The following is a 12,890-nucleotide window of genomic DNA, read 5'->3' as shown; positions in this document are numbered from 1 at the left end:
TATATATATATATATATAATATATATATATTCTCTCTACTTTGAATATTTTACCCTCTCTCTCTCTCTCTCTCTCTCTCTCTCTCTCTCTCTCTCTCTCTCTCTCTCTCTCCGATTTTCCTATCTTCTCTTGCTTGCAATATCATCCTTTCTGCTTATATAGGAAAACGACTTCATTGTTCACCTCGAAGCTCGTAAAATCTACTGTGGTAAAGATTAGTCGAGGATCCTTTACCTCCTGGCGTGAATGACTCTACGCACGTAATAGGAATCGTGCGACTTTAGGAAACTCAACAATTCTGAGTTGGTTGCAGTAATTATAATAATAATATATAACTACGATTAGGGCTAAACAAAAGTTTGCAAAACAGCCTCCTGCGTCGAAGATGTATGGAATGGACTTTAGTTGAGAAGTGTCCTCTTCTTCTTCTTCTTCTTCTTCGTCTTCGTCTTCGCGTGAGTAGAGTCATAATGAGATGAAAACGACTCTAAATGAGGCTAGTCGTCCCCTCCCTGGGAAACTTCACTCTCCCTCCACTATATTTGCATAACTCTTGTTATCTCACAGGATGACTGCCGTGCGTCGTAACTGCATTTGCGCTAAACACTCTTCTAATTTCAGTAAACATTGCGAGGAAGACAAGTTGAAGTTGTAAATCTGCTTAGTGTTATGGACTTTTTGGGGCTAACTTGCCGTTTGTATGTGTCTGAATATGCTCATATGAAAGCTATTGAACTCAGAGAGAGAGAGAGAGAGAGAGAGAGAGAGAGAGAGAGAGAGAGATGGGTGGTGATATGGAGAGTAAAACTGGTTTGTTTGATTAAACAGTAACTTCATAGTTGTTAATGTATTCCTATAGTATACTCCTTAAGTTAGAAATTTACTGTAGTTAGTCTAGCGGTCTCTCATTTCTGTTCAGTTTATCTGTTCGGTTATTGTAATTCAGTCTGGTAGTCAGAAGATATGTAAACAATATCTGTAAATGATTCAGGCTCTGTAAACTGTTTGCAAATGGCTAAGTAGTTTAAGGAAAACTTACAGAAAACCAAAAAATAAATCGTTATTGGAACTTTTTATTAAAAGATAGTCGGTGGTAGGACATATATAAATTTCATTATAAATTATGGGTGGACAATATATAAAGGTAGATTCGTTATAGAATACAACACGGATACTAGGCCTATGCAATGTGAAGTACTTTAATCATAAGGTATGGGAGAGGTCAAATTTAAAGTAAAAGTTTAGTAGAACAACAGCTGATGAGACTCAAACTGCGGGTAATGTGTGAAATATTCTAAAGTGAATAAAAACTAAGTGTCTATGTAAAAGTTAAGTAATTGAAGAATCCAATTAAAAGTATTCTTGGTAGAAAAGAGGCTGAAGGTAGAGTTCTTTGTGACGTGAACTCGGGGTTGCTGCTGAAAATATTCAGTTAAGTTGTCAGGTCTTTTGAAATACAAATTTGTAGTGTAGCCTGTATGGATAAAGAACGGCTTTGATTAAATTATAGATTTATGGAGGTCTTTGTGAACTCTTTTATGAGAAGAACCACTATTTATGTCGCTCACTTGTTAAATGTTTGAGAAATATAAAAAATTGTAAGGACTCTGTGAATGAAGCAGCATTAAGATAAAATAGTTTCAATGTTCGGATGTTTGTAAATAACCTACAAATACAGGGTCATTTGAATTAATAGAGTTTGTTGACTGGATGGCTAGATGGTGTTCATAAAGTAAGTGAGCAAGTGGGGGAAAAATGAGGTCCTCAATAACGTAATGACAGTGTCCTCGTAAATCAAAAACAAGTGCAGCCTCTGCAGGAAGACACCGAAGCATCTAACATTGGGGTCTGAAAGTTTTGCGAGGGTAGGTCCTTAGTCAGTCAGACTCAAACTTTGATTCATCCGTATCTGTAACAGATATATGGAAAATCCTATAGTTTTGCAAACAACCTAAAATCTTAGGTGTCTTTGGAGACATTAGTAAAAAAAAAAAACCTTCATAAACCTGGGCCCGGGAATTTGATCTGTACACAAGTCACTAAGTCACTCTCCATGAAAAGATGTAGTTCCGTGTTGTTAAATGAAAGTTAGGAAAACGGATGAGTCATTTTCAAAACAATGATAACAGACTGCTTTTATAGGCAGAGAATGAGAGTGCTGATCCCATAAGGTTTTTTAATATTTCGTTTACTTGTATCACACGCGAGAGACCGCTATATAATAGAACAGTATTTCCTGTACATTAGAAATGACCGAACTAAAATAGTGTTAATTAAGTGTACTTCTCCTCTTAAACATTTCCCGTTTCAAAATGGAATGACCTTTAGTCTTGAACGTAGTGCTATATTATTCGTTCATAAATGAGTATGTAAATGACCGTGCATTTGTGAGTATTTTTGCCAGACCGTATTGTAAATGGCGAGATTTATATTGACTTTCCTTTCACGGTCTTTACGCCTCACTTTATGTTACTCCGTATATATTGCGTCTGGTAGGAGGACGCTCACTCACAGTGAGACTGAGACAGCCACTGAATCCGTGACTTGAAGATGCAGCGATGTGATCGCGTGAACACACTGTTTGTAGTTCAGGACATTGATGTATGTTTGTTTACATGAATGTATTTAATCTTGGAATGAGAGATGTACTCCTAGAATGGTTATATTTATTTAAGTCTGGTATTTTTCCTGTGTTTTTGTGTTGTTTAATTATAAGGTAGTTTATTTTTTAACCATAAGCGTTCTTTTCTGTAAATGAATCACGTACTAAAGCTGAATATGTAAAGGGTTAACTTAGGTGTTGAATGTTTGGATTTTCTACTTTATTGTTAAAAGTCACCCATTCTGCCTTGCTTATATAAGCAGCCAGATCAGTATTCATTAAAAAAAATCGTCCCTCGAGAAGTCAAAACATGAATATTATGACGCACTTACGTACTTCAGGTTTGGTTTAGAAATGCTTAGTGAGCCGTCCATCGTCTGGACTTTCCTCTTAAAGAAAATTCCCACCGGGCCTCAGGAAAATGTAGTACATGTTAGCCTTGTGAGGATTTCGGCCGGATTTTCAGCACGCTTGTATTTTGACACATTGTTTCGACTTGCATAGATTCACGGCATCTACTATATTGTAGAGTTAAGGAAGTCGCGTTTAATGAACTCCCGTTTTCGACGGATGAAATGGGCTCAATTTCTGATTGATAGTTGCTCCTGAGACTTCTCCAGCTACAGTTTTTTTATATATATATTTCTACGACGAACGAAATACTATGAGATTGAATCTCTGAGGCAAGTACGCAAGGTATATCTATTTAATTTCTTGACTGCATTGTTCTTAGATCTTTATTCAGGTCGCTGACATTTTTGCATTACGGCTGTTATGTTATTCGTAGCTGAGATGGAATGACGCATTATATTCATGATTTCATCTTAAATCTATTAATGTGTATCAACTTTAAATAAGTTCATTAAAGGAGGTGACGATTTTGAGGTCTTCAGCATATTAATCAATACTATTCCATAACTGCACTGCATTATTAATTATTCTAATGCTCAAAGTTCTTTAAATTCATTGCATGAGTCATGACTTTAATCTTGCATGCATATAATTATTCACGTTAGGGTTGAGAACTTTTGTCAAAGTGCTGAAAAGAACGCTACCGTGAGAGAGAGGAAAGTGTCCAGAAATTCTTCTCCTGCATCTTTTGATTCTTTTCAAAAAAACAGTGTTGTATTTTTTAAAGGACTGAATATTACTTAACTTATCATTCTAATCATATTTAGGGAAGTCAGTGTCTTTCATTCTTATGAATATGAACATTTGGTTTCAGCTTATTAAAAGTTTCATTGCAATAAATTCTCAAGAGTTAATTCCTAATGACTGCCAGTTTTTTCTTTCTTAAAATAAAGTTATATTTGTTGATTGTAATTTATATTCTTCTCAGTAATTATTTCTGATGCTTATGATATACTCATTTTCCCCTTTTTCCTATTATTATCGCCTGTCCTTTCATCCTCATTCGTAACTTAGCTAAAGGCAAAGAGACTGTCACGGCACTGTCCATTTTGCGTCTCTGCCGAACGGGACCTGAGAGTTGACGGAACCATCAAATGGATGTTCACAGACCCCTTTTCCTTCAGGTAGCTGCAAACAAAGCATATAAAAAATAATTATGTCTTCTTTCTATCAATTGGTCCGTCTGAAGGATTTGAAAGTCTGCTGGACTTCCATCTGATGTTGATATGCAGAAAAAAAATCAATGGTTTTATCTTTTATCAGAACCTTAAGTGAAGACCATTGTTATGCCAATTCAAATAACCTAATTAAGGGTATGGATGACTATTACTTTACGGGATCTTTTTTTATTGAACGCAGTTCTTTATTTTCTGAGCAAAAGTTAGAAAGGTGAGAGAATTCGGAACTACTTTGAATAAAAAAGGCAATGAGATCATTGTTACACCTGTTCCTACCCATATTGTCTGTAACTCCTCAAAAAGTGCCGTCTTTCCTGCCTCCCCCCCGCCCCCGGTCAAAACCCACCAGCTATATAGAACCATAGGAACGTAGAAGGACTTAAAAGAGTTAAAGCATTATTTTAGGAAGTTCTTACCTTCCCAAGCTTCTGCTCCTCGCTTTCTCGTCCTCCTTCTCCTCCTCATCCTCCTCCTCGTCCCTGTTTTTCTCCCTCAGTAGCATCCCAAAGCTTTCTTTCATTTTTGAGATAGGAACCGAGGTCCCCTGGTCCCAGATCCTTTCCCTGCTACTCCCTCAGCACCCTTGATCCCTCTTTTCCTTCTTTCACGCTACACGATGTGTCGAATGTCTTTCTCATATTTAACCCTCCACTTACGTCCCTCCCCATCACCACCACCACCACAACCACTACTACTACTACTACTACTACTACTACTACTACCACCACTACTACTCTACTACTACTACTACTACTACTACCACCACCACCACCACTACTCGTGTGGACCTGCACCCAACTCCGATGATGTCCCATCTACAGCTGGTAAGATGAAATTTAATTATGACATCCTGAGGAATTATCGAATGTAGAATAGATTTAGCTAGCAGGAGTCTTTTGTGTGGATTGGCTCTCTCTCTCTCTCTCTCCTCTCTCTCTCTCTCTCTCTCTCTCTCTCTCTCTCTTATTAATTTATTTGAATTGTTGTTCATTCACTCAGTTATTGCCTTGATTAAATATGTGTTTCGATTGATGTGTTTTATACTGGTTTATTGAACCTTGATGAGGTATGAGTAAACCTCGGATGAGGGATAACGAAAACAGAATGTTAGCAATACTAAGAGAAATCAAGAGCTTTCAGTTCCAAGACCATCTCTATAAAGTTATGAGGTTAAGCCAGTTTTAAGGGAATGTCCCGTTTTTTCGTAGAGGTGCATTATGCTTTAAAGCGGAAGTTATTTTTCGCGCAGACGTGGTTCTGTACATTTGGCTTCTATTTTTATGTAAAATAAAATACTTATAGATAAATCATATTCGATACATTTACACATTAATGAAAATTGTACACAAACAAAAATTAGATGTCGAGATGCTTTACATTGTTTTCTTCATCACAAATAGTCTATTAGACCGATTAACCGACATTTCCTGCACTGTTTATAAGAATGAGGATTTTGTTATAGATTACATTATGCAAAAAGTGAAAGCTTGGGTGATTCTGCTTTCATTTCCGGCCCATCGAGACATAATCACATCCTCCTTTTCCAGAGTTACTTTCATTGCAACAGAGTAAGTGCTCCACGCAATTGCTCATGAGAGTAAGGCGTGTCCTCAGAATCTCTTCCGGTTTCTGGTGGATCGCTTCTTCCCAGAATGCACTCGGTTCCTTGTCTCCAGTGGCCCGGGAAGTGCGTTGCTATGAAACATGATCCGGTCATCCTTAATCAGTATATAATACTCTTAGTTGCCATGCATTATTACGAGGTGCCCTGAATGTTCTAGTGTATGAGCAGAAGGAGAGCGTGCAAAGAGGAGACGCTTCAAAGTTTGCTATAGTATCCTGAGGCCTATAATACCCGATGATCCTGAACACTAACTAATCCAGCTATGAATGTAACAGGAGGAAAAAATGACCAGTTCCCTGTAAATGTCTTTACCGCATTTTTGTTTTCTAGAACAGATTGTTTACCTATGTTAATGAGGGATAACACTGAGTTTAAAATACACAACGTATAAATAATACGATAGATCCTGTTATTGACATTAATAATGTTTTTGGACTGCCTGATAACGAATCCATACGTATTTCATACATTGAGACTAAAAGTCTACGATACGTGTCAGTATGTGATTAGATTAATATCTTTAGCAATACTTACAATTGGCTTCAGTGGACATGAAGAGAAACGAACTTCAGAGATGACAGTATTTACTGACTGGAAATATGTATAACTAACGGCGAACGTTGCTCTCATCTAGTATATGGAATGGAAAAAAGCCACAACAGGAGGAACAAATTCATGATCCCAAGATTGCTGAAAAGTGGAATAGCTGGTTGTCTGTCAGTGAAAATACATTTAAAGGTACACAACTGTTCAGTACTGGCCATGCAAACTCCAATAACGGGTACGGGTGCAGGTTTAACCACCGTAGAAATTTGAGGCAGATTTGCTTGATGTAGCAGGTAGTATGGCAGATTTTGAGAGTACTGCTAATCACTTCAACAAATTGTCTTCTGATTCAGTCGCATCATTAGCATTCAAGCAACGGCTGTTTCAGTAGTTGTGGCCGCGTCACGACACCTTTGAATTCTCTGAAATATCCATGGAAATGACCTCTTGGCTGTGCGGCTTGAAAATCAACTTGGGCCTACATAGAATTATCTGAGCCAAATGTATTGTGACAACGTATTTCATAATGGAGGGACCCTTTACAACGGCTTACCAAAAACCTGTCATTGTCCTCATTAAGCAGACACTGATTAGAATTTCGCAATGTGCTTATCGAACTAAATGACCGCCTGCAGGTGTGCCTCAGGTAATCCCTATTCCGTTACCTGCCCTTCAAACACAGATTCTACCTGGAATAACCCACTGTGGCAATTCAAACACCTTTATATCTAGGTAAAAAGAAAAAAAATTGACCAGAAGATCTTATACATAGATATTGACTAGTTTGTAGATTTATAAAAGTTTGCTTGACTTTTCTTTTACAGTTGAGTTTTTGTAAGTATGCTGTTATTTATTTGTTTATTCATTTATTTATTTACTCCCATAATGAATTTATTTTCTCCCATAATGATATCTACTGTAACGTAAGTGTTTATATATTGGTATAGTTTTCTGAAGTTTTTCTTGTTTTCAGTAACGTTTTTCTTCCCCTGTGCTCTTTCTACTCAACCTGTTTCTCCTTTCCACACAGTAAGCAGCCTGCTCTAGATCCTAAATGCAGCGATGCGTTTCATAGCCCAGGTGTTTTTCCTTCAACTTTTGCACGGCTGGAATGTTCTTGGTGGTGACTTTTACACGATGTCCATTACTTCGCTTGGGAGCGACCAGCCGAAAGCATGACGTTGAATCGTAATATATCATTTGCTCTTTCGATGAAGGCGATATTAATTGTGCGTTAAAGCAGTGTGTAAATGATGGATTAAAAAAGAAAAAAAAACCATTCCCGTCGGATAACATCTGCAAGGTATGAAAGTTAAGTTGAAGTAAAAGTCACCTCCTCGAAATAAAAAAAAAAATCAACAAACAAATTTGGTGTGGAAAAGATAGATTTTTCCGTATGAAACGCATCCAGTAGATGGTAGCTCTGATTTTCGTTTTTCGTATACTTTTTTTTATCTCATTTTAAATTGTCTATGCCTTGTGAATGACCTCTTGCTCTTTGATCAAATATGGTGAATTAGTGACTGAGGGTGGAATTCTTTCATTATGAGGAACTGATGTAAGAAATTTTCTGAAAATTATCCCAAACTACTATTTAGGCCTAGGTGATCTTGATTCAACTTTTAATTTTAAATTTGTTTAACGCTTCTACGAAGAGGGTACAGGATAATGAAAATTTTATCAGCGTGGACAATTCAAGGCTGTAGTAAAGAGATGTAAGGTTATGACATGTGTGTGTGTGTGTGTGTGTATATATATATAATATATATATATATATATATATATATATATATATATATATATTATAATCTGTAATGTATACACACTTCCATTGTGTGTGTAAGAGAATTTGCAGAGATGTTATTTGATATAGAGAGTAAAACAGAACAAGAGTCAGTAGGATCCAGGCATTTGTTGTGTAAACTCGTGTTATTGAAGATAGTTTGTTAATGTTGGTTTGACAATGTAGTGTGCAAGAAGAACTTGTAGATGGAAGAAATATAGGTTCAGACAAGGGTGCTCGATGTATACTTGATTGTTTTGAATTTGCATTAAGAGATGATTGTGGAATGTTTAGGAAGGAAGGGGAAAAGGTCAAAGATTGTGGGATAAGAGAGAAGGTTTTGATTGGAATGCATAGTGGATACTATTTTTTTATTTCACAAATCCAAATGATGACTGCTAATAGAATCTGCAAAAATCAAAGGTTTACTTTTGATTATATTTGGAATGAAATCAGCTGGATTATGGTGGCATAGAAGGAAGATAACTCTAAGTATGCGAATGTATTGCTGAACTTGTGCTTCTTTGCAAAAAGGGAGTTGGTGAACGTGACTGAAAGACAACTGGTGAAAGCTTCTGGGAACTGAACCTGCAAGTAACTCATTAGAATTATCTGTCGCCTTGGCAGTCAGTTGAATGTATGTATAGTGGAGACAGAGTGCGCTGATATTCAGACATGCGAAAGACTGGCTCAGTTGTGAGGGTCGAATAGAGGGATTTTATAGTTTGGTGAAGAGAGCAGGTTTGCTGGGTTGTCGCGATGGAAGTGCTGAGGCAAAAGAACGATGGAAGTGCTGAGGCAAAAGAACGATGGAAGTGCTGAGGCAAAAGAACGATGGAAGTGCTGAGGCAAAGAACGATGGAAGTGCTGAGGCAAAAGAACGATGGAAGTGCTGAGGCAAAAGAACGATGGAAGTGCTGAGGCAAAAGAACGATGGAAGTGAAAGAGCGTGAGTGTGTGTGAGTGGTGCTGTATGTAATGACTGTCGATGACGTGCTACTCATGTGTTTAGACTTCAATTGTAGAAGCAAGTGATGTTTAGACATGCTGATTTTCGTCTGAAAATCTTCAGAAAACCATCTTTCTGATTCTGCACTGAATGTTGGATGAATCCTGATCATGACGCTGACAGTTTTAAAAATGACGCTAAAAATAAAATACAAATTTTCCTTGACGGTCACCTTATATCTAAAGAGAAAATCTTGAACGTTCTTAAATCGTTATTTGCAACGCAAGAGAACTCGGAAGTCGATCTGTTCCATATTTGATCAAAGGTCAGACAGTGGGCTAAGAGGGAATTTCATCTCCTGATCGTTTCCTTCCCAACGTATTTTCATTACTTCTATATCTTTCTTTGGCACCGCTGTAGCGAAGACCCTCGCTCGGTAGTCAGACATAGATGGTGGCCGTTGGAGATTCTCATTGGCTGACTTTGGAGGGTCAGTCGAAAAACTTTCCTAATTTCATCGTCTGTCTCTGAGTACTGTTGGTAGGGGGTCATCCACACCACCTCACTGTTTGCTCTCATATTAACTATTATGTAGTCGTGGAATCCGTCATAATATTATTCACGCTTTGTTTTCTTTTTATGTAATGATGCTAGAAAATTCATTATATATATACATATATATATATATATATATATATATATATATATATATATATATATATATATATTATAGCGTGTTTCTTTGTGCGTATGTAAGAGAACTTTTGTATATATTTGTTTGCAGATATATTATATGCTTATGTATATTCATATATGGATATATAATATATATCTATATGTATGTATATATGACTATGTATGCATTCAAACATATACATTTGTGTATGATTGTGTGTAATGTGTCAATATATATATATATATATATAGATATATATATATATATATATATACTATATATATATATATATATATATATATATATATATATGTATATATATATACATACACAAATAAATATATATATAAAGATATGTCTTAAGTTTGGTAACTTATATATTTAAAATAGTTACTTTATCATTTTAACAGGTTTGTATGTAGAAATGTAACTTAACTTACATATATATATATATATATATATATAATATAATATATATATATATATAATATTTATATCTATAGATATATATATATATATATATAGATATATATAGATATATATATATATACATATATATATATATATATATATATATATATCTATATATATATATATATATATATATATATATATATCATATCATATATCATATATATATATATATATATATATATATATATATATATATATATATATATATATATATATATATATAAATATACACGTGGTATGTGTGTATGTGTGTGAGTGCTCGCTGAAAAATACAGAATTTGTAAATATTATTACTAGGTGGTATATTTATCTTCTAGAATCTCATTAGTTATATATTTTAGATTTAATCGTGTTATGATTCCTCTTTCGATGTTTTTGTTGGTTGTTGGGTGTTTTTGAGTGTCCGAGTTTAATTATTATTTTTAAATCTTATATCCTGGTGTGACATATTAGACCCTAATCCGTACCGTTCTTCAGCTGGCTGTGATGTGCGTACTGCTCGTTGCTACCAGGAAGTATCCAAATGGAAACCATAACGATATCATATTTTCCGTTCTGGATGCAACCGCAGTTGCTGTTGCAGCTCTGTAATATCTAGTATTTCATAGTCTAGGAAAGCCATGTTAGTGTAACAAGTGCAATTCATAGATTTAGTGCCGAAAGAAAGTCAACTGATTTTGTTAATATTTAGACTGCGATTCCAGTTACTATATTTTGAGAGCTAGTTTTGACATGTAAATGTTAAGCATTGTGGAATATGACAGGTCTTCTGTTAATCGTAACCTCATCAGTATGACTAGAAAACTATTTGGCATCTTCAGATTTAAGAGAATATTGAAATCTGTTGAGATTATTTATATTTCGTATTGTAAATTTAACTCCTTGAGCGTTTTCTTTTTATTAGACCTTTTTTTTCTCTTTCAATTTTGTGGAAACTTTTCTTCATTTAGCCATACTGGAAAAGGAACTTGAAAGGGTGAGCAGAGTATCACATTTGCACTTTCTACACATTTGTAGCAAATAATCGTATCGTTTCCCTCTCAAACCGTCAGTTCCATTCTAAGAGTCCATGCACAGTTTCTCCAAAGGCAGAATTTGCGGCTTGTGTGCAAGGTCGACCAAATGAAACCATATTATACACCCAGTTTTGATGGTTTTAACTGAAGTCTTATAAGACTTTCATTCCGAGCTCCTTGTATGCGATGGATATTTATATACACATGTACACATTCAATTTATTACTCGTAAACATTCCCAATTGTAAACTGGGCTCCATGCAATGTATACGTAGATCTGGTTGTGTTTTAGGATGTGTGTTACACAAGTCATAACTGTTGTGATCCTTATGTCCCCTTTATTTTTGACAGTTCCGCGTTCCCATTTATACAGCTGTTTATTTAATTGATAAAGTTTCCTTTAGCAAAGACTCTGAAGACATAAGGTAAGGACAAGAGTAAGTCAGAATAAGAGTGTTTTATAGAGCCGGATCCATAGATTATAAATAATATTTCTTGGAAAGTGTTTACGAATGCATCGTGTGCATCACAGCCACTTGGCTGATAGCATGCTTCCACCACCTGTGCCTTTCGAACCTTCCCTGGAAAGTGAGACGCCTCTTTGGTTTTGCAGGAGAAGACAGAGCCTTATTTCCTCTTCATCTTCTGTATTGAGGCGTCGCTGAAGATCTTGGCGCTGGGTTTCTGCCTCCACCCGTACTCCTACCTGAGGAACATATGGAACATCATGGATTTTGTGGTCGTTGTCACGGGGTAAGTTCTTCCTCCTTTTCTTGGATCTGATTTCTCTTTCCCTCCTTCTCCTCCTCCTCCTCCTCCTCTCCTCCTCCTCCTCCTCCTTCTCATCCGCCTTCTTATATATCTTACTATTCATGTGTCTCTCAGTTCATTGCGATGAGACAAGATAGGCATAGCAGTTTAGTTTAACGCGTCTTTCCGAAGTCTGACAATCCGCTTGCCATCGAAAATAGTTGCCGGTACCATAAACGCTATAGAGGAATTTTTGGCAGATATCAAGCCCGCATTCCTCGTGTCTTGTTGAATGGAAATGGAGAATCGGTATTTAACATTAAGACGTCTTTGAAGATACGTCCTGGACATAAGTGAACACGGCACAGTTGCAGGATTCTTGAATGAAATAACCGTCTCGGTGAAACGGGCCAACGAAAAAAAGTGGTGATTGCTTTGTTACGGAGGTCGTCTCGTAAATTTTAGTTGGCGAAAAGTGTAATGATTTCTGTTGCGAAAGTTATGTATACTGCAGTCGGTTGCTAGTTGCTGTATATCAGCTGTAGGTTACTCATTTATGTAATAGTGTAGTTACGGTAATGGGCATTTTATAAAAGAAAATGCCGTTAAAACGTACGTTTCCGATTATAAACTAAAGTATAATATTAGGATCAAATTTCATTAATTTATATCTTGCCGTCTCATAGCCGTCCATGCCTTTCTCAAAACAGAACAAATGACAGAGGTGACGTCAGGAGAATATTCCCTTTGTTTAGAAAGAGTTGATGAAATGACATTGCAATTCTTAGTGTTCGTTAATCTTCCAGAAATACGCGTATTTTGTTCATTATGGCGTATCCATATCTGAATTGCGCAGTAATCGTTTCGATTAAACGGTAGAA

The 12,890-nt window shown here is 36.1% G+C and overlaps 1 protein-coding gene across 12 annotated transcripts in view; it reads left to right on the top strand.

The window, feature by feature from the left end:
* Positions 1-12,890, top strand: part of LOC135216890 (voltage-dependent calcium channel type A subunit alpha-1-like) — a 638,668-nt gene that overhangs the window by 349,601 nt on the left and 276,177 nt on the right. For all 12 annotated transcript variants that reach the window (XM_064252425.1, XM_064252417.1, XM_064252414.1 and 9 more), the window contains exon 4: positions 11,873-12,012. In XM_064252425.1, coding sequence (XP_064108495.1) covers positions 11,873-12,012 — 140 coding nt within the window. The remainder of the gene's footprint in view (positions 1-11,872; positions 12,013-12,890) is intronic.

The sequence above is a fragment of the Macrobrachium nipponense genome, chromosome 6 (assembly GCF_015104395.2).
Source record: "Macrobrachium nipponense isolate FS-2020 chromosome 6, ASM1510439v2, whole genome shotgun sequence".
Lineage (NCBI taxonomy): Eukaryota > Metazoa > Arthropoda > Malacostraca > Decapoda > Palaemonidae > Macrobrachium > Macrobrachium nipponense.
Note: the sequence above shows the minus strand (reverse complement) of the source record. Positions and strands in the feature narration are given on the sequence as shown.